General features: G+C 42.1%; 1 protein-coding gene across 1 annotated transcript in view; it reads left to right on the top strand.

The window, feature by feature from the left end:
* Nucleotides 1-27062, top strand: part of LOC121623033 (astrotactin-2-like) — a 263780-nt gene that overhangs the window by 143330 nt on the left and 93388 nt on the right. Inside the window, exons 9-11 of the mRNA XM_041960153.1 lie at nt 630-704; nt 3768-3905; nt 18682-18832. Of these exons, the coding sequence (XP_041816087.1) occupies nt 630-704; nt 3768-3905; nt 18682-18832 (364 nt within the window). The remainder of the gene's footprint in view (nt 1-629; nt 705-3767; nt 3906-18681; nt 18833-27062) is intronic.

Raw genomic sequence — 27062 nt, 5'->3', positions numbered from 1 at the left:
TTCAAAAATGGCCACCAGGAATGTAAAATATAAGCAATTTGTAGTTAATGGGCTAAAACATGCAAATGCACCTATGTGGTCCTTTAACTCGAGGAAATAGACTTAAGAGGTAGTCAGAAGTACAGGTAGGAGGGAGAGATGGGAGGGATGTTATAGAGTGTAATGAAACAAAACAGCAGGGGAAGGTCAGAGAGTGAAAGAGACAGCATGAAAAAGGAAAGACAAATAGAAGAAATTGACATTATCGGGAAAGAAAAGTAAGTCGAATTAGCCTTCTCGCTGACTCTGACCTTGTTTGATGATTAGCTGGCCTGCCCAAGCTTTGGTTCAATTAAAAGGTCCCACATTGTTATTCAGCTCCACCTGTCATATGCTGGATTCGGTCCAGGCGTAGATCAAATTTCCCTCCGCAGTTTTGTCGGAGTAACAGCTGCTAACACAAGGAGCAGAACAGTAATAGTTCTGTGTCTTCTTTTAGGAACAAAAATAACGTTATCCTAGATTTTTGCTCAGGTTGCAACACCTTTAATGTAACTTTGTTATGAAATGTGTACATGACATTATTTTGAACTAGATATATTTTTTTTCATGTATCCCTCTCTTTGATTTCCCTCCTCTCTGCCCTCAAGTCCCTGGCCGTACGCTAACCTGGAGAAAGGCTATGACCTAGTTACAGGAGAGCAGGCCCCAGAGAGGATCTTCAGGTGAGTCCTTCACTTCTGGTGCGTCTCCAGAGTGCATGACTTCTGCCGGCCATCTGTGACTACGTGGGCGTGGGTGGTGTTCTTGGCGTGTGTGTGTGTGTGTGCATGTGTGACGGAGCGTGCAGACGAGCAGCCGGCAGGTACGCATAGACACAGCTGGACGGACACACAGACGCACCCCGTGCTGGCGTCGAGTCTTACCCACGGGCTCTTGTGTGGAGAAACAGCCCAAGGGGCAGTCCTGGACGGGCTCCTTTCAGATGCTTTTACTGCCATTTTTGCTACACTTCTCATTCTTGATGGGCTCAATGTGTCTGACATTTTTCAAGAAGTGCAAGGCTCAAAGGACCCTCACCCACCTGTCCTTTTTAAAAGGTTCCATAATATGATCCTAGTTGTATGTTATTTCAAAGTTGTATTTTATCTTGCTTGGTTGTGAACAAAATTATCCGAAGTATTCCCCACTTGTTTTGCTCAAGTTAATGCATTTAGTTTAGTCGCCTGTCAGTGTCCCCTTTACCACCTCTAACTTCTGAGGAAAAGACCTGAAACATCAGGTGATGCATCAGAGAGTGAGGAAGGAAGTTGGCGTCCTGAATAAAACTTTAATACATTAATACCAAGTTAGTGAACATTTGTGGGGCACGTCAGATTTTCACTGGCAATGCTGGTTGTTTAAGACAAAAGACAACAACTCCAATGATCCCACGCTACCTCAGGACATCGGACTGCTTCTTCTGTTGTCACCTTTTTGCAGCAGAAATGACATACTGTGTGTTTAAATAGTGCAGATCAAGTTACCTGGGAAAGTAAATTTCCTTGTAACTCCAAACACCGATAACAACAATTATAATTATCTGTAAATATGTACAGTGCCCTTTTTGTATATACCTTGTATATAACCTTTCAAAGGTTATTGTTGTTATTTTCTTCATTCAGGTTTATATAGCTGTATAACTTAAGCGAGGTAGAGGACAGGCTTCATGCTCACTGACGCTCCAGTATGTAGGTAGGAAGAGGTCTTTGTCGGAGCGATCTCGCTCCTCTTCCCGCTGACCTTGCAGCGTTAGCTTCTCAGCGGGAGTCCACTCTAAGAAATGAGGTGCTAAGTCCGCAGTCTTTGTTGCACACAAAAAGAACCACATGCAACCTTTCAGCTGTTCACTGCCGGCTAAAAGTACTACTCGAACGGCGCCGGTAAACACACACAAAGGCAACAACCAAATCTAGTGCTCGGTCGAGGCGCTGTGTCGGTTCAGAGTTTGAAAGATGGAATGACAACTGGGCGCACACACAGACACACTGCAGAGCGCGGGTACTTTCGGCCGTGTGCGCACTCATACAGATCGCAGACAAAGTGAGAAAAGATTCAGCAGCCAAGTAGAAACCCTTGCTGGGTTACTGTTGGGAGGTTTCTATATCAGTGCCCTGTAGGGGAGGGTAGGAGAAAAGAGTGCATTGCTCTTCAGCTGGACAGTGTTAGAGTCAGGCCTGTGGCGGTGAAAAAGAGGAGCTTAATCGTAGCAGGGATTGGTTTCGCGGATGGGGGGCTTTGTGGGAAACCAGTGCTGCCTCTCACTTTTTTTTCCCTGGTGCTCGGGAAAATGAGAAAATAATCGTCCTGTGATCTGAAGGCGTGTGGCTCACATAAAGAATAGCTGGATGAGAGTGCGGTGATTAAACGCGATGATTAAATTGTTACTTTGGTGCGTCAAATTCGGTCTGAATTGTCAGATAGTGATGGGAGGTCAGAGTGAGTTCAATGGATTCGGATTCTGTGATCCTAATTAATTTACTGGCAGCAGCAGTTTTTAATGCTGAGGTTTGGCAGCCCAGAAAACAGGGTGTTCCACTCACATAAAGGCATGTTTGACAGGTTGGATGTCAGCAATATTTGACATACATGATGTTGCAAAGGCTTTATTTATTTATTTATTTTTTTGCAGATCTTCTATGTGGGAGTCAATAGACAGATTTTGATTGAATGCAATGCCAAGATTTTAGACAAAGCCAGTCGAGCTCGGCTTCTAGGAATTTGCGGCTTTGTCGCCCACCTGCTCAGATGCATTTAAAGCATGTGATGCAAAGCACAGCCATGTTCTGCGCTATTCGTGAGACCTCACCAGGTGTTTTTATTCCCAAGCGACGAGTCTAGGCCCGCTGCAGGGCATCCTACTGAGAATATTAATCTTCGCTCCAGGGGAGCATCCCTGGCAAAACCAAATGGTTTTGTGAACCAGTTTGAACAATGGTCATCAGCACACACGTTCTAAAGCATTGAACTACAGTGCTCATTACATTTGAAGATAAGATAAATTGTTTTGTATTTTTTAATTAGTAATAAAAAAAAAAAAACGGGCCACCACAGCTATACTAATGTATTTCTCCAGGTCCAATTCTGTTTCCAAGTGTGCCATAGACATACCACATGCGAATACCAATTAAATTAGTTGCCACACAGGATTGCCATCATTATTTACTAGGCTCAACAGCTTTCCTCGACTCTAACATATTTCTTTAGATGCAGTCTTTGTAGCTAATAAAATTACTGGCTATTTTTTTTTTTTCCTTTTCAATGTGGTTCTACTTTTGTTACAGCGTGTTCTCGAAATTAAAAAAAACGCCCGTAGCTCAATGTGAACTTTCTTGAATCTTGAATATCACATAAGAAGTAGAATTGCGAGGCATATTTTTAGGTGAAAACTCAGAATGTTCCAGTCTCTGATCAATTTGTGTCCCAGACTCTCTCTAAATCAATATTACCTCACCTTATCTGGACTTTCTCATTACCCCGAATGCAAGAAATGAATACGAGGAAGACCACACTGCCCATTATACGTATTAACCTCAATATATAGAATTATGCAATATGCCAGCAGTAAAAGCTTTTGCTCTCTGTCAGGCCTTCACCACCCATGTGCTGACTCTGTACACTCTTCATTGTGCTCATTCCTGCAGTAGTATCAGTGCATGCATACATGCAGCGTATGCGTGTTATTACGAGCTGTTATAATCTGATGGTAGCTTGACTGACATTTATGTCTTTCGGTTGTGCCAACACAGATCGTTCTACAGTTTGGGCCAAGGACTGTGGCTGCCAGTCAGCAAGAGCTTTGTGGTGCCACCAGTGGAACTGTCAATCAACCCCATCGCCAGCTGCAAGACGGACGTGTTGGTGACTGAAGATCCAGGGGAGGTCAGGTCAGTCTGACTCAGCTCAGAGCTCTGTAGCTGTGCTCGAAGAGAAACGATGCCTAATAGTCTCTCTGCTCTCTGTTCCATATACAGTGGCATGCAAAAGAGGTCAACATTTCTTCTAATGTGAATAGCTAAGTGAATAGAAGACAAACTGATCTCCAAAAAGCTGAAAACTTAAAGATGAAACATCCTCTTCAACACATCAAGTTAAGATTAGTGCATTATATTTGTTTTGTACAAAGAGCACTATGCAAAACTTTGGTTTCTCCCAATAGATTTGAGCTCTCAGATAATTTTTTAACAAGGTCTCTGACCTTAATGAGCTTTGTAAAGCTATGGCTCGTTCACAATCATTGTTTGCAAAGGCCGGGTGATGCAAATTTCAAAGCTGTATAAATACTGCGACTCCTCAAACCTTGTCCCAACAATCAGCAGCCACGGGCTCCTCTAAGCAGCTGCCTAGCGCTTTGAAAATTGAAATAATTGGTGCCCACAAAGATGTAGAAGGCTACAACAAGAAAGCAAAGTGTTTTCAGCCATTTCCTCGGTTCAAAATGCAATTAAGAAATGGCCGTTAACAAGAATGGTGGATGTCAAGTTGAGGTCTGAAAATCCAAGAAAACTTTCTGAGAGATCTGCTCCTAGGGTTGCTAGAAAGACAAATCAAATTCCCAGTTTGACTGAAAAACACCTTCATAAAGTTTTAGCCGACTCTGGACTGGTGGTACAGTTCTGCATGACCTTCATGGAAGAGTCATCAGAAGAAAACCTGTCCTGCATCCTCACCACAAAATTCAGCATCCGAAGTTTGCAAAGGAACATCTGAACAAGGCTGGTGCATGTTGGAAACAAGTTCTGTGGACTGATGATGATGTTAAAATAGAACTTTTTGGCCACAATGAGCAAAGGTATGTTTGGAAAAAAGAAGGGTGCAGAATTTCCTGAAAAGAACACCTCTCCAACTGTCGAGCATGGGGGCAGATCGATCATGCTATGGGCTTGTGTTGCAGCCAGCGGCACAGGCAACATTTCACTGCTAGAGGGAAGAATGGATTAAATTAAATAGCAGCATATTCGGGAAGCAAACATCACACCATCTGTAAAAAAGTGAAAATGAAAAGAGGATGGCTTCCACAACAGGCTAATGATCCTAAACACACATCAAAATCCATAATGGACGACCTCAAGAGGCGCAAGCTGGAGGTTTTTGCAGTGGCCTTCACAGTCCGTGTCACTGTCAGAGCAGTGCATGCTAAACGAAACTGTAAAAAACAAAAACAAAAGAAACAAAAAAAATTATTAGAGAAATTTGTCATCTTTTACTCGCTTAACTATACACAGTAACAGAAATGTTGACCAAGGGTACCCAGATGTGCGTGCATGCACCTGTAAACTTAACGTCCCATAAATACCGTAAAACCAGTGTTCATGGAATTCTTAATGAAGCTCCTTTTTAATGTGTGTAAGCCTAAATAAACGGTGTATTCACTTCAATTATGAGCTGTTTCCATGACACTAACATTCGTGTTGATGCTGCTTTTCTGACATCAGCACATAACTTCATTATATATGACATTCCCACATGACTATCAGGTATATAGGAATGTCATAGCGCTGGCTCATTATTTTTTGTCAGAGCTGCCGTCTTACTGTTTGTCTGTATATCTGGCTGTCGTCACTATACAGCCATATGCTTCTTCCTGGCAACTGTAATTTTGATTTATTTGCAGTGAAAAATGCAGGTTAGCATTAGATGAGCATACTGTATGTACATGGAAAAAAGGTTTAAGCTTGAGAAGTTATCACAAACATAAAGCTTCCTTTGCTTTAAAGAATTACTAGAACAGTGTAAACAAATGCAATAAAAGGCAAAACACCCATTAAGCATTTAATCAGGTCATTAAATCTTCAGAAGATCTCAGATTTAGAGGATTGAAGTGACAAAAAAAAGCGGAATAACAAAAACGTAACTTTGGGCAATGCAAATAGGCATCTAACAGACAAATCCAAACAGGAAAGTAGTGTCAACAAGGTTACGGATTTGGCAGTCCTGCACTGAAATAACAAAATATTGGCAACATAAGACTTCCATCCAGCCAGCCAAGTATAGGCTCTGGCATGCATCAGCGCAGCTCAACATCAAAAAACATGTCAGAGCTGCAGATGAAGGCAATCACCCATCTATGGAATCCAGCTGACACCTGCCTGGAAAGTGACATTTGATGTGAACAGCCTAATTGTCTGCCACCACTGCATAAAACATGTTGCAAGTTTATTGTCATATAATATAAAGGAAAGAATAAGAATTGTGATTCAGGAGCACAAGCCATTATTTTACCTCATCACCACACTAAGTTTGCGACATGTTTCAGCTTTAATCATCAGCACACATGGTAGCACACAATGCAAATTTATAAATACTGATGCAGTGATGCATTTTTTAAACACAACACTGGTTTGGAGAAGATTCTTCACTGACGCACTGCTTGGATACCCGAGGCTGTGCAGTACACACTGCGGTACAACCAGCCACATCTGGAACCATTAGAGGGACCTTTGAGAAATGTCATTGTGCAAAAATGCATGCACTTAATCACACTGAAATTTCATTCAAAACATACATTTGTCACCGATCAAATAATAATCAAATGTTTTTTTTCGGATGACAAAATATCGCATTCTCAAGACTCCATTAAATTGAGAGTCGACATTTAAAAAATTTGGACTCAACAGTAATAAAGCAAAAACAAAAACATCACTTTCCACCAGCGGTGCATCTCTGCAACCTGAATTACATGAAACACTAAAGGTGCATGATAAATGCAGCACACAAACAAAGTGAACTCTCACAGATGGTGCTGTAAACAAGGACTTGTTTATCCAAAGATGAATTTCCCAAAAAATGCTTTGGGCTTTTGCACCACCCTCAAAAGCCACCACTAAACACATTGTATTTTCTGTCCAATCAGATGCCTCTGTAATCTTTGCATGGTAAGAAGGTTGTCTTGTCTTCATATGGAACGTGAATCTAATTCTCAGAATGAAAAGGTCAGATTTCAAGGAGCCCCGGCGCCGAAAGCTTTCCAGCTTGCAAATGCTAAATGACTGAGTGAACGGTAAGGTGACGGAGGCAATGAAGACTTTGCTTGTGAAGAAACATCATCCTTGCAAGGTTTTTTTTCTGGTCAAGTGTCTGTTGAATTTGGTTGACTTTTATGTCAACAGGGAAAATATTTGAGGTCATGGGTACTCGACCGTCTTTATGAAAGGTCCACACATGAATTAACATAAATCGAAAGTCTGTTACAAACTCCTGTCCCTGTTATCATATTTGCTTTTATGTTTTGACTTTTTCAACCTCGGTGGCTTGACTCAGTGCCTTGAGCACGGCAGTCAGACCGGTGGGCACATTTAGGAGAATAATACACTTTCTCTCCTCCTCTCTCTCCTCTCCTCTGAATTCTCTGTCGCCCAGTTTCCCTTTGCTCTGCAAAGCATGTGATAATGACACCTTGCTGCTTGCAATTGCAATAACTCTCTCACACCACTGACTATGTGCGAAGGTACACACAGGAACGGGCGAGCGAGCACACACGAAAACTTGTTCAGGACTTTGAGATGCCCCGTTTCAGGTATTTCTGCCTTAATGGGTAAGATGGCTAATGAAAAAGACCCTGACATGCACACATGAAGAGTGCCCAGACTGAGGGTACTTTAGCAGTGATTACAACTGATCCCTGCTGATTGGAATCACACTTAACATATCTGAGGGGGGTTTTATGCCCTGACAAAGTACATTGGTAAGTACCTGTTGCATGATTGGAGCAGCGCAAACGTCAGCGCCCACATTGACCCAACAGGAGACAATCATAACAGAGGATGTTGATGATGTAGCTAATAGCATAAGGCTCAACAATGATCACTGATGGCTCTCACACTGTAAACAACGTTTTAACTCTGTAGAAAGCGTCTCATCACCCCAGCAGGTTGTGAGCTGCACTACAACAACACATTTATGCAAAACATGCTCACTTTATCTGACTGATGGATTTCTAAGAATCTTCTCTGCACCCAATACTCTTGGGTGTTTTTGATACCGAAATTTCAATGAACTAATTTGTAATTCAGAAAGCCTAAATCGCACTAATCTGTGTCTAACGTGCATCGTATAAATTGTTGTTGCAAATTGCTGTTTCTCCACTACTGCAAAAAAAAAAAAAAAAAATCCAAACTTTTAACAGGTTTTATGAAATTGCCTCAGGAGCAAAAAACTCCCAAGGCAATTGAACACATCTGCTAATCATAGTTAAACGGGGTTTCTGCACGCCTCACCATTAATTAGAAAAGGTATGTCACTTACTTTGAAAAAGGGTTGTGATCAGCGACGGTGAGCTAAAAAAAGAGGACCTGTTTGCGAGCTACAACAGTTTCTAGCTATGCATCTGCTATAATCGGAACGTGTATGACTGAAAATCCTGAAAGATCTCCATTTAGCTTTGAGGTAAAGCAGTCATTTCATAGCAATTACTTCTTTTGTGCATTTTCCTTTTCCTTTTTTCTTTTTTCTTTTTTCTTTTGACTTTGACAAAATTGCCGCCATTTTTGCATGATGAATAGGCCTCGCAGGGTTACAGCACAACTGCAGGTGCAAAGTGAGCACTTCAGTAGAGAGCAAGAACTGAGCTTTGTTTACTTTGCGGCGGAGAAGCTCCATTTGGTTGTTGAGCCGTTCACCAGTGGAAGGACGAGCCTTCGTGGAAGTAGCGAGCGCGTCTGCTGTTACTACCTGAAATTATACCAGCGTTCTTCCTGTTTTTTTTTTTACAATGCGCTTGTTCTGCCTCAGCGTACAAGCTCCATTTAGAGACTGGCATGATAGTGTTGTTAGCTACAAGTGAGATATCTGACACTTTATGGCAACATGACATCTTACATATAACTGTTGTAACAGATAGAAACAAAGGCATCTTTCTTGTACAACAATGTGAGATGAACTGCTGAAAGATTAAACAACTTTACACCAGGAAATAAATAAGACGTTTGAAAACGGGAAGGAAGAAATACATCATACAACTGATTAATACCCAACTTCAATTGGAATAAGTTAATGTTCTGCATTTGGTTAATGATTAGCTCCTGTAACATAGGAGTATCTGTCAGATTGTCATGAATAATGCAGACGACTCATTATCCAAAGCATTTTTGTGGAACCGAATCCTCTGGGACCTTGTGGAGTGTCTGGCTGATGCACTTTCCCAAAGTGTTTATGCAGACATTGATGTAGTCAGTCAGTCATGATCGACATGTTGATGCGGGAGGTGGTGAGATGCACCGTAGCTGTGGCGTTTGAAAGCGTGCACCCCCGTTTCACTTGTGCCCATCGGCTGAGTGACAGAACCAAATGAAATTCTAGTTGAAAAAATGTGAGCGTCCTGATGTCGTCACCCGACGTCACATCGTTCAGGCTTCTTTAATCAGCCTTTTAAATCGTCTTGTTTTAGAATTACACACTCATTATGTTAAGATTTTTTTTTTCCATTATCAAATGAGTGGCCATTACAACATTTCATCAAAATCACACACACACACACGCACACACACACACACTCTCTCTCTCTCTCACACACACACACAAAAAGATATATTTTCCACTTTCCTGATGTTGTATCTAGCCATAGTTCAGTTCACTTTAACTGCAAAAGGCACTTAGATGGAACTTTCCGCACACATGTTTGTGGTGCTAAAAGCACTGAAAGATTACCTTGGGTTGGTCTCGTGACAGATCCACAGACCTTGCTTGGAGGTTTCGATGAGAACTATTTTATACTGGAATTGTTTTCGCTTCTTTTGTTTGTGAGTGTTTTATAAAAGAGGGTAAAGGGGTGGCCCGCCTGATCTCCTCCGGCAAAATCATTCCAGGGTGACGGGGCCCTGAGGATGGCCCGGAGGTAGAGAGAGGCCGCCCGGTAAACGGTTCGATCCCCGGCGCCGGCAGCCATCAGCTCAGTCCGGCTATGAGCTGACGACCGGTATCACATCTATCGGTGCTCACCTAAGTGCCCTAGAGCAAGGCTGAACCCCTGTGCTCTGACCTCCCTGATGAAAGACACAGGAGGGCCAAATAATATACATAAGTGTAACTAGGAGAGATATGAAGGACACACTGAAATTGCCTTGTGTAAATTGAGGGGGAGTGTTGCCTCAGATAAGCAGAGTGAAGGCCAGCCCTGACCACAGGTAATCATGTTTTTTTCTGGGTACGCTTTCATTTCCTGAAAGAAAATGAATTATGTTTTCGGATACAATATTTAAAATGCAGCAACATTTGCGGCGTCCGTCCAGATTGGCTTAACCGGTGCATGCACATTTCAGTGCCGTGCTGCACGGGGGTGAGTGTGCAGAGCTGATTTGAGGGTAAGACCTATGTGAAATAGAACGTGCCACCCTTATTTCTCTCCCACTACATACTGTATGTTCTCGATATTATCCTTTTGATACACAGTATTAACCTGCTTGACTTAAAGGTTACCAAAAACCACTTGTTCAACCATTTACCTATAAAAAAATGATTAAAATGCTGCTGTAATTTAGAGCACAAGCGATTCTAAAGCCATCACCCTATATCTAAAAGATTTGGTCCCTTTATTCCCATTATATGTAGACCCAAATGACTTTACCTGTTTGGTCTGTGACATTTAGATTCAAGAGTCTTTATTGTCATTGCGCATGTCAATGAAATTTTCATTGCAACCCCCATTTAAAGCCATGCACTGTCCATACTGCACCAGAAGCCATACTGAAATACAGGAAACATAAATGGGATAAAAAGGGTCATAAAAATAAAAGCAGAGCCTCTGCTTTTGCAGTGTTCAGCAGTTTGTTTGTTTTTTTTATTATTATTTTTATTGCTTGTATGAAAGAGATTATTTACTAATTGAGACATTCAGTACATTCTGCACACACCACATTTATACTCACTCCCTATCCATTAATCAGTTTATCTGTCTGATTGTCCGCATTTCTTTGGGAGGTAAATGCGAGGCCGTAAAGCCCACCGCCGACACACAAGTGCACTCATGTCTGTGAATTCGCCTGCAGTAGACGCTTGCCTTGGCAGTACCTTTTGTTCAAAGTAAACATTCACCCACTTTATGAGATTTTCATTTCAGCGGCAGGACTCTGTACAGAATGCAAAGCATGAAATATGTTTTGCTGTGTTCAGTGTTTGGTCTGCTTAACTGATCGATAACTGCATCAGTGTTGGAATTCAGGCCGAGCCTTTTCTAGGAGCCATTGTATATGCTGCACCTCCAAGCCATTATTATAATGCCCGATTTAAGCACTCCTTGCATTTTTACTATAAAAAAAGCGACTCTTTTCCTGCTCACAGCTGTAGAGTGGAGAGCTTTGTTATCTGTTTAGTCCCAAACATTTATTTTGTCAAATTGTCCTTTTCCCAGAATCAGTTCTCTGACTCACTGCCCCACTTGCAATGATTGAAATTTAATCTTTCCTAATATTAGTCTTGGTTTTCTGCTGCTTGTTGTTGAAGTCAATGTATCAACAAACACCTCACGAATATCACAATATACATTAATTCAGGCGGTCGGAACTGCGCTTGAAAACTAGCAATTCTGTCAATAAGGAGCTGTTAACCCTGAGTAACAGCTGGCGCGCTGGTGATTAATGACCTCACTCACCGAGATCAAGTGAACCATCACAATGTGCCGTTGCCAGTAATCCAATGCAACTGCAAGAACTTGACACCCGGAAAAAATTAAGCGCATAAATCCCCCTCCCATTACTCCAAATCTCCATCGGAATGTTTTACAACTCCACACTCAAACCAAAAGAATTGATGTATCAATCTTTATTTTATCACTTAGCTTTACCTGCTCTTCTCGCCCGCTAGATTTTTCCTCTGTGATTACAGCAAGCTTAAAGAAAATGCACTCTATTCAATGACAAAAGTGCTTGATGAGAGTCAGCATATTTGTGGGAAGCTGGAACAAGAGCATTAATCAAGTGCTGGGGCAGACCAATAACGGGCTCTGTAATCATGCTGGAGCAGCGCTCTAACTTTGGGCTGCGCCGCCTGGTCATTCATCATCTGGGAAAGCAAGAGGCAGAGAGGGAGATTAATAACAAGTACATTAGTCAGTGTTTAGATGCAACCAACGTGCTTCTGGGTCAAGCAACAGAGTCACAGTGCCAAAAGAGATGATCTTGATTAGCTAATGATTTTGAAAAAGAAAAAAAACACTCTCACACCATTGTTGATTTTGGTAACAAATAATTCCTGATCTCCAACAGAGTAAAATGTGTTTAAATGTCTTTGTAGAGTGATGCATGGGATGCTTTACTCTTCTGTACACCTGCATGAATCAGTTTTCAGGCTCCTGTTCATTAAAGGGTGAGAGAGAAACGTTGCTGCAAACTTTCCGCGCTCTGTGTCTTGATATGTTGTGCAACATTTGAGAAACAAACTTACCAGCGGCCTTACTGAGAGTGTTCTTCGGCATTTGTTTTCCCAATTTCCCCCCTTCCGGACTGTCTTGCAACAGGCGTCTTGGAATTGATTGTTTTTTTCATGTTCGACTCGCTATTCCCTCTATCCAGAAAGAGAGCCGGTTAGCATGCACCTCACAGCTGAGGCAACCCATTATTTTTGTCTGCCTCACCTTCCCCACCCTCTGTTTTCCTCTGAATTAAGGAGTCATTTGTCAATGCTTTGAGTGCCTGCCAGAAAGAACTGATGCACAGAATGCCATGTGTTGCCTGTCTAATTCAGAAAAATTGAGTTGCCGAATAAAGAGTAGAAGAATAAGACATGGGAGACCGAGAGAATGGGAGAGACAGCGAGTGAACTTTTTTAGATTTTTGTACAGCACAAGAACAGCGCAATCTTCCTTTGTGGCAGTGCTGAGCAAGGGTGCGACCCGGAGGCAGTGACTGAACAATAGCGAGGAGGTTTTAAGATCGCCATGAGTCTCAGTTGCAACCTGATCCACTTTGTGTAAGAAGATCGCCATAGTGAAGGTCATCCCAAACCAACAAGTGCTGGAGAAGAGTGAATAAAGCCCTTCAACAGCAGGCCCACACTGACTTTTCCAGCACCCCTAACCAGAAGTCCCAGATAATGAAGCAAACATCATGCAAATTTAAGCGCTGTCTTGTTACTTGAGGCACATAAACCCATAGCTATACTTTCCCAGCACTGCTTTTAAATCGCAGAATGTGTAGTCAGGCTAAAAGTACCATCACTTTGACCCCAGCAATCTACTTATTAGTACATATTGTGTTATGTATGCTACACATTTAGAATTTAATAATACACATAAGTATACGGTAATCTAAAGCATGCTGACGCTTCCTGCACATGGTGGATTGTAGAGAGTGCACCCCAGCTGTTTATTAATACCCTAGCCGCCCCCTTAATTCAGAGTGCTCTCCGGCAGGGGGTATTTGATCTAGCAAAAGGGGATCAGTTTGAAAAAGGGCAAGTCTTCACAGAGTCGTGTTAAAAGCAGATGCCGTGGAGATTATCCTCAGGAATACTCTCAGTTTTTGCTCCAAGATTAAGCACGGTATACTGACAAATCAATCCAAGTAGATAATGAGGCCAGTCAGCAAGAGTGTCCTGATTATCTGTGACTCATCGCTTCACAACACTCTAGATCCTTATTAGCTGTTCAAACTAGGTGTCCCTAAAGTCAGGCGCAATTCAGAAATTGCAGGCATGGATTCGGTGCCCCAAACATAAAGCTTTCTAAGATATTTTTATCCCTCATCAACATTCAACATAAATCCGCACACTTTGTTAATAAAACAACGATTCAGCTTCTGTTGTGTTCAGCTCCCGTGTGTCAAATTCAGGCGTGTAGTTTATGTAGCTATGGGATTTCCGTGTGACTTGGGCCGCTGTGCGTGACGCCTTACCAGCCATTGTTGCCTCGCAACATGACATAAGCGTACATGCGCAAACAACAGTAATAGTTTTTCTCTCTGCATTACCCAGCCACATGATGGTGACCCTCTCATCCACCGGGAGAAAATCCAACTGTGCAGCGGCCAGCCACTGATTTGTCAGTAGTCCCACAGCTGCCTGGCAGGTCTCGCCATGGACAATGCCTGAGTAGGAGAGAGTCTCCCGTCTATCAAGGAGTTTGGTCCCAGAGCCAAAGCTGTGCATAGAGGTGAGCCCAACTGCATTTTGTTGGTACCTCTCAACTCCACGCACCAAATCAGGCACCGTCCCCAAAGACTGATTGAGTTCCATGTTCTAGGGGCAGGGTTTCATTGCTGAGGTCCTTGGCTCTGGAACTGTTTACGAGCTTGTTTGTCCCAAGCAGATAATGAAGTGGTCACTGCTTGTCTTGGGTCCTTGAGTTTTTTGGTTCGGACAAAGGCGGTGCTCCTTTCAGTATCCTGTGGGATGTGCTTTGGCAGCGTCAGGTGCCAGAGTCCTTGTTGTGGCCCATTGAGTTACGACACACCGAGGAGACGTGTTTCCCTTTTTGTCATTAAGTCAAGCACAGTGAATGTGGGCATCAGAGTCTGACGGGCGGGCGGCAGCTGTGTGATTTTCGTCAAGGCACAGCTGAGGTTTTGACACTGTACAGTTCGTTCATGAAGAATTTCCACTGTGTTCGGATGATCTTTGCCCTTTGGCTTCATTGGTCTGTGATCTCTGATGTACATCAGAGAGTTTGCAGCTGAGTGTGACAATGTGACACATCAACATCTTCAAGTCTCAGGCCAATTGGTCGTACACCTGAGTATTAGTTCTAACCACAAGAATTAGACTGAGAATATAAACAGCTGGGTTCTCCACAAGGTGGCTGGCCTCACTCTGCATGGTAGGGTCAATCAAAGAAGACCCAGGTTTTAGGCGCCTACTCCTCCACACTAACAGTTGAGGTGGTTCAGGAATAGAATATATTAAGATTGAGGTCGTCTAAACAAACAAAAGCTGGATCTTTAAACTTCACTTCACTTCTTCGTCAGCTTTCCTGGGAAAACTTTTTGATTCTCGAAGTGGAGGTGGACAACGTTCCTACAGAAAAGGATCTAGACAGTAATCTAGACCGTACTGGACTTCTCTCACACCAACTGCCCAGGAGACTTTGGGCTAATCCATTTTGTTTCTGTTAACTGAATAAAGGCATGTGTAATTATTGTAGCTGAACGACTTAATTCTGACCTATGCCTCATGAGAAGATCTTACTAAAAAAAAATGATCGATTTCATGCATGTCCTAGTGGTGATTCTACAATTTAATTCTACAAACTATCAAAGTAAATATGGAACACCACACGACGAGTGTGAACTTTGTTGCACTTTTGGGGCACTCTCATTTAATGTATTTGGAGAGTTCAGTTCACATATCCTGTGGCTATCCTTGAAATGCTAACCCAAACAAAGCTGAATAAATACAATTAAATACAGGAATCTGAGATATTCTCCAGTGACTGTGGCTGGTTGACCGAAAGGTTAATTTCACACCCTGTGTACAAATACTGTTTATTTGGCCTTAAGAAAGACATGCTTCTTCCAAAATGCTTGACTGCGGCAGAGCTGCTGATGTGGCCGGCAAAACATTAAACTGTAATATACTGCCAGAAAAAAAAAGTTTGTTTGGAGGGTTGCATTAGTGCATTGATCTGGAGTACTGGGAATTACTGGGTGACATCAATACTACTAATGCATAATGGGTCTGCCATAACCACATCAACAGCTTCTATTAGAGGCCATAAAACATTTCTTAATTCAATGCAAACAAAAGGTGACATTTTAATTATCTTAAAATGTTTTAGTCTGATCGTGTTGTTTAAACAAAGGGTCTGGTATCTAAAATGATTAAAATAATGTAATTGTAACTGCTGTTGTCATGTCATGCTCTGTCTTGGTGGTGAACAGACTAAAACTATTCTGAAATACAGTTTTTCCTGTTGAGTTGATGTCATTCATATCTAGATTTGCATGAATTCCCAAAACAGATGGACCGTAGGAATAGCTAAATAGATCGCCAATAATAGCACAAAGCGCATTAGGGCTACCATATACATAGATCACAACAAACAAACTAAACAGACTGACTCCATTAATCAAATAGAAGAAAATCCACCATTTGGACTGTGTGACTTTCTGGGCTCTTTTGCTTGATATCGGGGGGGTTTGATAATCAGAGTGTCTGACAGTGACTGATTTGCCGTTAGCACAGCAATGTGTCAGGAAAAGTTTGATTCTGCAAAGGGGACAGTTCCAGTGTGCTGTCAGCGTGGTAATACTTCACTGCTCGCACAGGCAAGACGTGCCAATTATGGGCCGGTGTGCCATAAATCTAACATGAAAACCAAATATTTAAAATGAAGAATCCTTCGCTCAAAACAACGTGAGGTGCCGCAGCGCATTCCGAATGCTGATCACACATGGTCAGACACTATGAAAATGAAAAGGATACTGTTTTGTAATTGAAAAGGTTGGTAGTCGGTGTTTGCCCACATCTTCCTGCAATACATCCCTGCTTGTATTAATAAGATATGAATTTTGAAGGTATTTTTTTGTCAATGCTGTGCACAGAGCATTCCTGCCTTTTTGATGAATTTTAATGTTTTGCCTTTCATCTTTGCCTGAAGCCAATGACAAGGTCACAATGTACAATTCTTTTCACAATTCTTTTAACAGTGAATACTGAGTCAATAAGAGTTCCCTTTGCTGTCTGTGCTCGCTGAGGAAACTTTGCAGGATAAATAACTTTGTGATGGTTTATATCCGGTTTGACAAGAGGTTACTTGGGGACGTTTTTAATCAAATTAACTGCAACATCAATATGTATATTGTTGGTTCAGTGGCCCTATTTTCAGCTTCTTCTTTGAAATGACATTGTCACGTAAGCACCCCGAGTACACAAAGACAAAGACGCACGCAAACAGCGACAGTGACGGTACTCCAGAACCCTCCTTGCTCAGCAGGGCATCTGTCTTCCCATCATTCGAGATCTTGTTGCTGTTTGTAGAGTCGAGTCGCCCTCGCAGCACAGTGTGCTCCCTGTGGCCCAGACAGTGCTTTTGTTTCTTTGCAAAGAGAAACACTGGGGTTGCTTACCCCTTCGTTCAGTCTGACAGTGGGCACGCAGAGCTCAGTGTACGGGTATGGCTGAGCATGCTGAAGTGAACGCAGCGGCTGAGGTACACAGCATTGGTCAAGATGACATTTCTCAGGAGAAAGCACCAAAATCCAGCATTGAGAAATTATGGAGTCCTCCTTTGTTTATAATGATTGAGGATGATGATGAGACACACACACACACACACACACTTGTGCTTCTGTCCTTATGAGGACGCTCATTGACATGATGTATTCCCATGCACCTAACCCTAACCACAACCATCACGATGAAATGCCTAACCCTAACCTTGACCTAAACCTAATTCTAACCTGACCCTTAGAATCAAGTCTAAATCCTGAAACAGCCCTATGATGTACGTACACACACACACACACACATAAACACACACATATACACACATGCTAACTCCATGCCTATCAGACTCAGTTGTTTGTGTTTAATGCTGATTAGCAAATGTTTCACTCAAATCTAAGAGGATGAACATGATAACATTACCTGCCACATGTTGTCATCGTCATTGTGAGCAACTTAGCACGCTGATTTTAGCGTTTACCTGAAAGTGGCGCTGTGCCGAAGCACAGCCTCACAGAGCTGCTAGCAAGCCTGTGGTCTTTTAATGAATCCAGTTCTAACTTCTGTATAAACGAACAATACATTTGATTTGAATAAAGTTTCATCATTATGCAGATCTAATACAATACTGAGTTCCACTCTGTCCAAAACAAAAATTAAACGCATTAATTTAATACAGTTAAATTAATTAGAAATAAAGAAATGAGGAATGCATTAATTTTGCTATCTACCTTTCATTGCCTCTGTTTCTCTTTGAGTGTTGGTGCAGGCGTTTGTCTGTGCTTTTCCTTTGTTGTTCTTCTGCCAGCTAGGGCGGGCCTGGATGCCTCGGCCTTGGATTAGTCATGAGAGTTTATGGATGGAGATTACTGATTTTCTAGCCTCTCCACCAACACACTGTGACAAACATGTCCAATTAATGCCAATGAGCTGATTAGTCCCAGACGTGACCCACTGTGGACCTACATGAACCCCTGCATACGTCATTCCCCTGAAACCTTTGAAACAGTCGTTTTAAAGAGCGCCTTTTCCTGCTACAGCGCAACATAAGCCCTAGGGTACATCCAGTCTAAACTGCTTTTGGATTGGGTTTATTAACGTTTGCCTTTGCACTATCAGTCACAAAATAAAGCTCACAGAGGAAACCTGTCATATCAAGAAACAAAAACCTTTCTGTATCCAATAACAGGTCTGCTATTGTTAGTGCTCATTTTCGAAATTTGCATTTCATTAATATTCTAGGCATTAAAGTGCCTTTCATACCCTTTTATAAAAAAAAAAAAACAAGTTGCAAATATTAGAAGTAGTCATTAATTGCAGGTGGAAGGGTAAAAGCCACCAAACCACTGCAATTTTGTCACATTATGTACAAGCATGAATAGCATGTTAATTGCACTAGAAACAGTAAGGTTATGAGAGGCTGCTTTCCAGGTGGTGAGGGATAATGTTCAGCTGCTCAAGCGTTCTTTTTCACGAGTCATTACTTGTACTGTCATGTCCTTATTTACACTGAGGAAACATATGCAAAGGCATGTGTGTTTTTCTTCATTTTAACATTGTTTTCCTCCACACCAGGGAAGAGGCCATGATGTCCACTTATTTTGAGACAGTGGAGGACCTGCTGGCATCGTTTGGGCCCGTCCGTGACTGCTCCAAGGACAATGGCGGCTGCAAGAAGAACTTCAAGTGTGTGTCTGACAGACAGTTGGACTCATCTGGCTGCATGGTAAGTGTGTTGAATCCACCTGTGATAATAAAGGGCAGTGCTTTATTCAAATGTTTAATGTTTACCATTTAATGATTGATTGGTTCAGAGGTATAATATCTATAATGAAGTTGGATTCATTGCCATTGGCAGTAAGGGTGTGTGTGTGTGTGTGTGTGTGTGTGTGTGTGTGTGTGTGTGTGTGTGTGTGTGTGTGTGTGTCTGTGAGACAGATGTGCTTGCCAGTGATAGACCTTCTGATGAAAGGCCTAGTGGTTACACTTATCATCCACCCTGTCAGCTGAATTGACGCTGAGCTGTAGCTAACTAGCTAATCAGAGCGCAGAGAGTGCTGACTAGAGCCCAGTAGCAACGCTGCATTCGAACCTTGAGTCTTGCTAAACACACAGGAGCTGCAGATGCATGCTGTCTGGGCACGCTAGCATTCACGCCTGTCGCACAAGTGTGCGCCTTAAATTCCCCATAGGTTTCAGGCACTATGGGAGACTCTTGGGAGTGGCAATGGGACTATAAGTCGGTCAAAAAGCAACACATAAATCGCGACATAACTGTGCTGCTCAGTAGCTCTTGCAGGACTTTGCAGCTGAAAGACTGAGCGTTGAAGTGATACGAGATATATATATTTTAAAGTCTGCATAATAATCCCTTTTCACTTCTTTCCCAGGATAATACAGCTCATTAAAGTTGTATGCCATCTGCTATATAGCACTGTGTTTGAGAAATTTCCAAGCAATCTATAATATTTTATGTGCAGTTTACAGCCATAATTAGTGCGCTTTGGTGTTACTGCATGCTCTTTAGTGCATATGTGGATACTGTGGAGCCCATGGTTTGAAGCAGTAATGACTCACACTGTTGTAGTGCGTGCCCCTTTATTCACCATACAAAGACTTAACCTGTGCTTTCGTGTGGTTAAAGTACATGTGAGTATACTGTAAGTACTTTGCCAACTTACATTTAGGGAATACACAGAAATTGCCTTTTGAAAAAGATAAAAATATGAGGTGTTTGAATTCGATGGCTATGACAGGGATGTTTTTAACTATATAACATGGATCAATAGGATCTGGTAAAGTGACAACAACAGCAAAGTAGCAGTAGTGCCACTAAAATACTTTGTAATATGCTTCTTTGCCCATTTGAATACTCCTATTATGTGTGGAAAACGTAGATATGTAGAAAATGAAAAGGTATTATTATATATGAAGATTTATTTACGTCCTTTTGTCATTCATAAACCCGTGCTTGATTTTAGATGCAACGTTGTAAACTGCAGTGCAGAAGAGATTTTCTCCTGGCATATTTACAAGTACAGGGTGACTGGAAACTTCCAGTGCCAGGCTTTTGACAGCACGGGGCGGGCCTGGGTTGTAAAGTAATTAAATTGATGAGCCATCTCAATTGCTGGAGGATGGTTTGGCGAGTCATTAAGAGCTTGGACGGGGCTATAAATCGACCGGTCCTTTCGTTGTTTGTGTCGACCAAAGACAAACACTGATACAGCAATTTTCTTGTTTTTCTTTCTTTGTCCTTATCTTACTGGAAGTGGAGAAAGGATTTCCTCCGTTCTAACAGAAATCCGTGTTTACTGTTGTCGAGAAAACCCACTCAGCAAATCTGGTCGTAGCTTTTGGTACGTGCTCATCACACAACTGGCAGACATTGATCACAAATAAGGAATACTATACCTGACTCAGTGATGATATTTACTCTGAATGATAGACTCAACAGAATAAACTAAATATTTTAGCAGTGCTTGCAACATCTTCAGCAAGACCCTTTTTAATCTTTTTTATATATAGATGAAGTAAGTCTGCGCCCTGCCACTCATCCCCCATGATTTACCTCCTGCTGCGTTACCATGACGACTACTCCATATTAATAAACCTGAGTCATATTCCCCATCATTCATCAGAACCAAGACAATTTCCACCCATGAGATGTTTAGTATCCTGTGGCTGTTTGTTTATGTCTAAGATACATTTTTCGTGAACATATATATTTTTAACTTTCTTTTGTGCCAAACGTGTTGACAGCATTATGTTTGTCATTAGGTTGCTGATGATGTAATAATATGTTGTGATAACCCCAGGTCTCTTCAGCTGTGCCACCCGAGCACCTGCATTATGGATAATTTCTAAAAAAATATGCACGGACGGCGATGGTGCACTGTGTCGCTCGTTCCTGCGCAGCAAGAGTAAATGTGGCCTCCAGTGGATGCAAGTGCTTCACGCATCTCAGACCTCTTTTATGTTTGTTTTGTGACATTTTAAAGGCTTAAGTTTATCTCCTGCAAGAATTGTTTACAGAAGTGGCATTATTTAATTATCTCTACATGCAACATTGAAATGTGTAAAGGCGTTTATGATATTCACAGTTTTCACATTGGCTTTTTGTGCCAACATCTAAAATGCGTGTTGTGCTTAATTTAACCAATTTTATAGTGTGTTTGCATTTATTAAACTAAAATCTTTCACATGGGGGCTTTGCTATATTACCATACATACAGATACAGTCATTTCTTATGCACATACGTTAATGTGTAAAATAACTGATATCTGTAAAATAATTTACAGTGGTGTCTGTAGCAGTGGTTCTAACCATGTTTTATGTATTTTCTAGCTGGTAGGCGCTTTTTGCATCCTATACAGTGCTGGAGAAAATTGAACAGGCAGTTCCCTATACTGAGATGAATCCCTATTAGACCCAGAGGTGGAAGGTAGTAGACAGTGGAGAGAGTGTGTCTAAAATATGAATGAGTAAGTGCTAATAAGCCTTTGGATTGTTTGTCAAACTCTATCCCACATCAAGCCCCTGGACATACCGTGGCATATTTTATTAACAGGTTTTCACACACATGCATAAGCAAATACACGACCACAATATGTTTTCTATCTCCCACAGCTGACCATCAGCGGAAGCAGAACCATATTAAAGACCTGACGGGATTCAGCACCTTAAAAGAAAGAAAAGAAAGGACAGGGAAATAAAGAGGACGCATACGCGCTCGTGTCCTATTCAAGCCTCTTCTCCCTTTGGACCTCACCTACGTGCGTAGTCGGCTCGGAAGGATTTAGCTTCGACTCACATTTTCAGAAAGCATAAGCGCTGTGTGAAATATTTCTGCAAATGATTCCGAACAGTCTCACGCCTCCGTGTGCAGCTGATTAATAACACAGACAAAGCCTTCTAGTCCTCAGATTAACTCGGAGGATCACAGACACAGTGGCATTTTTCTTTCCCGGCTCTTCTGGGTTGGTGTTATTTTAACCACCCTTGTCAGAGTGGGTGCTAACACAGAGCGGCGACATGCCACACAGGGGGGCTTAAAATCCATTATCAGAGTCAGTCCCTCAAGGCTGTCTGCTGCTCTTAAGACAGTTGAAATGCATTTGCAAAGAATTAAATTAGTCAGAGCCGGTGCTGAAGTTTTCAAGGCATTGCTCGTTCCATTTTTTCGCCCGCGTTCCCTCTCTGCTGCTGCTCAGCCGGAGAGGATGACAGGTGGTTTATTCTCGTGCTCGCTAACCTCAGCTTATAACAACAGCTGCTCTAAGTGCAGGTTAGTGATTTTAGACAGGTAATGTTTCCTTCCTTTCCTTCCTTCCTTTTTCATCACTTGCCTCATCAAACACCGGCCGTGTTATACGTTACAGTGTACAATGCGCTGGGTAAAGCTGTATATCGCTCTGCTGTTCACATAACAGCCTGCACTGCTGCTTCTGTGATCATACCTGCCTTTTTTTTGCACTGTGGCAAATGGACAGCGGTGATGGAAATGTTTCAGAGCTAATGGTCGCTTAAAGAAGGACGAGCAAAGCAGCAAATACAAGTTGCACTAGTAGACTCAAATCTCATATTCAGATGGTATTAAAAGCAAAAGTTATACAGTCTGACGTAATAACTATGTGCTGTGACATGATGAAAGGTAATGAGGCGTAGAGCAGAGCATTACTGTAGGCTAGATCCTTGTAGATCATGCACAATAAAGTATATATTTACATATATATACGACTTAAATGCTAGACATTATAGGAACATGATGTGTATCTCAACTAACCCAGCAGGAAGTTCAACTTGCCAGTGACTATAGTTACTACTCCACAGTAAATCTTTCTGCTGCAAATCTTTCTTCATAAAAAAGATGCCTGAAACTGGAGTTTAAGATGTACCGACTCTTCGTGCACTGGAAGAGGACGAGAAACTCTATGAAGCCGCAGCAGGTCGTCTGCGCTGTCTGCCATGTTGAATGCGAAAACTGGAAAAACAGAAATTCAAAGGCCCCTTTTAATTAGGTTTCAGCACAATGGCAGAGAAGTGAAGGGAACTTCGCTGAGCAGGTGTGGGCCGTGCAAACAGCAACAATCTAGCATTTACCCGCTGGTGCGGAATGAATGGTCAAATTCTCGTTGAACCTGTGGTCAATGTGCCGTGTCATCCACTGTGTTTGTGTGAGAAGGGGGTAATACTGATGCACTCGGTGAACTCTCCTGAGGCTGCTTGGTGAAGTTCAAAACTCTGTAAACATGGATTTTCCTGGTAGCTTGCCATTTTTAAGTTTAAGCTTGACAACTGCAGCACACTGTGGTTTCTGTGCTTTTAGGAAACGGTGTAATGTTTTTCTTTATGGCACGTTGTTGTGTCCTGCTATAGTATCTGTCTTCCTAATGGAAGTACTCAGAGGCTGAGCAGATGGTAGGATATTAGTGGCATATCTTTCATCAGTTGATGTCCCTTTTGGGACATCTCTGGTAAAGTTGTTTGTATGCAGCGTTGGCAAAGATGTATTCTTTAACTTCAACTACCATCCCAAGGTTTAATTTTGGCCCGTCATACTCCTGTAGTTTATAACAGTTGAGAGGAGACAGATACTGTTGTCTCCAATCCCATTTTAAGGCGCTTGTATACTCTCCCAGTATGCAAGAGTTTATTAAAATGTGTGGCACACTCCAAAAGTCAGGAATTAAATGATGAGTTGTCAGTGTGGAGCCAGATTTCCGCTTGGTTGCCTCTGGTTTGCATAAAGAGTCAGCAGGGAGGAAAAAATGGCAACTCCACTCGAACAAAAGTTTTGTGCAAACCCTCGTCCCCCTAATCGCTCTGCCCACCATCCACTGTATGTCCCCGCAGTCCCGTGTTCCTGACAACTGAGCATCATGACTCCCACTGCTCCGCTGCACAGCACAGCTCAGTTTACCTCATTACCATTGGATTTCAGTGCTTTATGATTTAAAGCAAATTGCAATAATTCTTTCATCCTTACAGTCTGGCACTGTTGGTTAAATGCCGGATCAAGTGTGTCATTTAGTGCACCGCAGAGATCCAAATAACGCAGCTGCAGCGGAGGACTGGAGCTCAGATCTGTGTACAATGAAGTACAGTTCAGCAAGACCTCAAAGGGGAAATATAAGCAAGTATTTGCATCACAGTGAAATTAAAACATTGTCTAAACTAAGTCACTGACTACCCAACAGCTGCAGCATGCATGCATCAGAATCTGCTCATTTAAGGGAGCACATGCAGTTTTTCACATAAGTTTTGAGTTGGAATTCAGTCAATTCAACCTGGCTTTGTTCCAAACCCGAGTAAACAACGAATGTGTTAAGAAAGAGTATTAAATCATCCCCAACTTTCAGGTTAGATACCCAACAAAATTTCCTCTGCCTTCTAGTAATTTAATAAACATAGGTGAACTGGGTTTTGACAGGAACTACAGATGATATCTGTTTTTCTTTGTGGCAAGATTGAGTGATGAAGGGGAGCAAAAAATGTTTATTGCTCACATGTAACAGTAAAGTGTATTACTCCTGGTTTTGTATTGGAATCTGAAAGACGGTGCATATATCTCTCTGTATATGTCTCTGCCTGAGAGGCTCATTTCAGAAATCCTTGGACTCTCTCTCTCTCTCTCTCTGAATGAATGGAAACGATCCAATCAAAACAAACTGCTTTTACTCAATATCCCTTATTTTCCTTCCTGACATGAAGAGATATAACTAATCATTAACAGATAGGGTCTCCATGGTCTTCATTATGTGCTCAGCAAAGAACTGCAGCTCCTAAATGCCTTCGGCCGTCAAGCTGGGCTCATAGCTGCGTACTCTGGTGGAGTAGCAGGACAAAGCCATCCTTCACCTTCATCTGCTGAATTGAAAGCTAAACAAAGGTGATGGAGCAGTAGAGACAATGTGGCCTTAAATGCATCCTGTCTCCATAGAGTAGGATGGACTTGAGTGGATTTGCTGAACGCGTAAATGCAGATTTGATTCTCCAGGTGCAGTGATGTAAAGCTCAAGACTGAATTCATCCTGCTGGAGAGCGAAGCCCATGTGACATAGATGAAGGACATCTGTTTTTATCCATCCATGCATATAGACTGTATTTGTACGTTGCAAACCATTAGCATGCAAAAGAAAAGAGGATCAAAATAAAGAATCCGGAGCTAAATCTTTTAAATAGCAACGTCTATTTTCTGCCTTTGGGCAACACCATTCCCCATCGCTAAAGAGATAACTGTGAAGATGAAGTATGAATTCACAGGAATATGAGGAACAAACAGCTGGGTGGAGATTTCTCATTTCTCATCTGGGACTGTATCGCACCCTCGCAAGTTTTCTGTTTTCCCTTTTTTTTTTTTTTTTTTTTTTTCTCTTGGAGCGATGAAACTGTTGTGCCTAATTTAACCCATTTAAGCAGCAGTGGAGCTGCAGCGCATCCATCCCTGCCACCTCTAAACCAGATTAGGTTGTCAAATATGCTTGTAGAGTGTTTGGGTCCCCCCCCCATTACCTGTCAGTGTTGTTTAGAGCTGGCTGTGCCGTTTCAAAATACTGTCTTTGGCATGTGTTGTTTCGTAGAGACTCGGCACACACATTCCCTATATTGTCTCCTAATGATCCATCTTTTTACAACTGAAAAGATCCTCTCTTGCCTTTTGCTTTTTGCGGCATTTCCCCAGCCGTGCTCTGTTGTTAACTCTAAAGGTCGCAGTGGGACTGTTTATAAATCCTTGATCGCTGACTGTTCCCACTTTTCTTGCTATCTCTTCTAACTCTGAAACATGTGATGTACGAACATCTGGCATATTAATTCTGACAAGATCATTAAGAGACAGAGTTCTCAATAGATTATGCTCAGTTCCTGATTAAAGCTGAGGGCGCTAATGGCTAATTAGGAAAACGAATGGCAGCCATTCAGAATGTGGGAACTTTAATTTGTGAGGTGATCTATGTACATAATATGTAGGGAGATATGTGTGCATCCATCATACGTACTTAAGTTTTTTCATTTGTCTTTTTTCTTGCTTACCTTGTATATTTAATTCCCTCAAGCACAGTATATAGAGGAGTGAAATACCATCACTCTGGTACTTAATGGTGTCATAAAAGTCTCATTTGCAATTGCCCCCAGACAATACACACATAGTCAACCCTTGGTGTTGTACGCTGCTGTCATACAGTGTGCCCACACTCAGGGATGCAGCAGACAGACAGGTGCAAAAGAGAGAAGATGATATGTGAACATCCAGTTAATCAAATTTAATCTACTAGTTCAACCTATTAATTATATCTGATTGAACTTGTAAATTTTTAAGCACAAACGCGCATCCACGCTTGTGTGCAATGCGCCCTCTTCGCTGCTTCTTTGAAATGTTTGATACATTCGATGATAAGTAATTACTCAGCTGTCAGACTGAAATGTTTTTTCATGTATTTTCAATTAGTGATTAGCTGTCGAGCCGGCAGTTCGAGTAACAGCACAGCAGTCAGTAAAGTTCTGCGCGCCGTGAACACGTGTTGAGCTGTAGGGCTCCAGCTCTCATTGTGCCGCCGTGGCAGAGTCCCCTGACTGAAAGCATTCATCTGAAATGCAAATCCCCCCCCCCCTCCCTAGCCCTCATGTCTTTGGAGAGTTGTCCGAGCAGAAAGAGCAAGTAGCTAGCGGGCAGCGCTAATGGCTAACCTTAAGTCCTTTAATTCAACCGTGGAGTGCTGCATGACAATTCTGAATTACAGACACCTATTCCCACAGCTCTGCCTCGGCGTGATGAATGGCCCCACTCTCATTCTGCTGAGGAAGTAAGCATTACATTCATGAGATACAGTAAATGGATCTGATACCGGACAGCTTTTCCACTGAAGGCTGAACATATGGGGCTTTGTCCAGGACACACGTGTGAACAATGCGCATGGTTCATTGTACATTTATCTCTTTCAGTGTTTGGCAGAGG

The sequence above is a fragment of the Chelmon rostratus genome, chromosome 19 (assembly GCF_017976325.1).
Source record: "Chelmon rostratus isolate fCheRos1 chromosome 19, fCheRos1.pri, whole genome shotgun sequence".
Lineage (NCBI taxonomy): Eukaryota > Metazoa > Chordata > Actinopteri > Chaetodontiformes > Chaetodontidae > Chelmon > Chelmon rostratus.
This window is presented reverse-complemented; position numbering and strand designations above follow the sequence as displayed.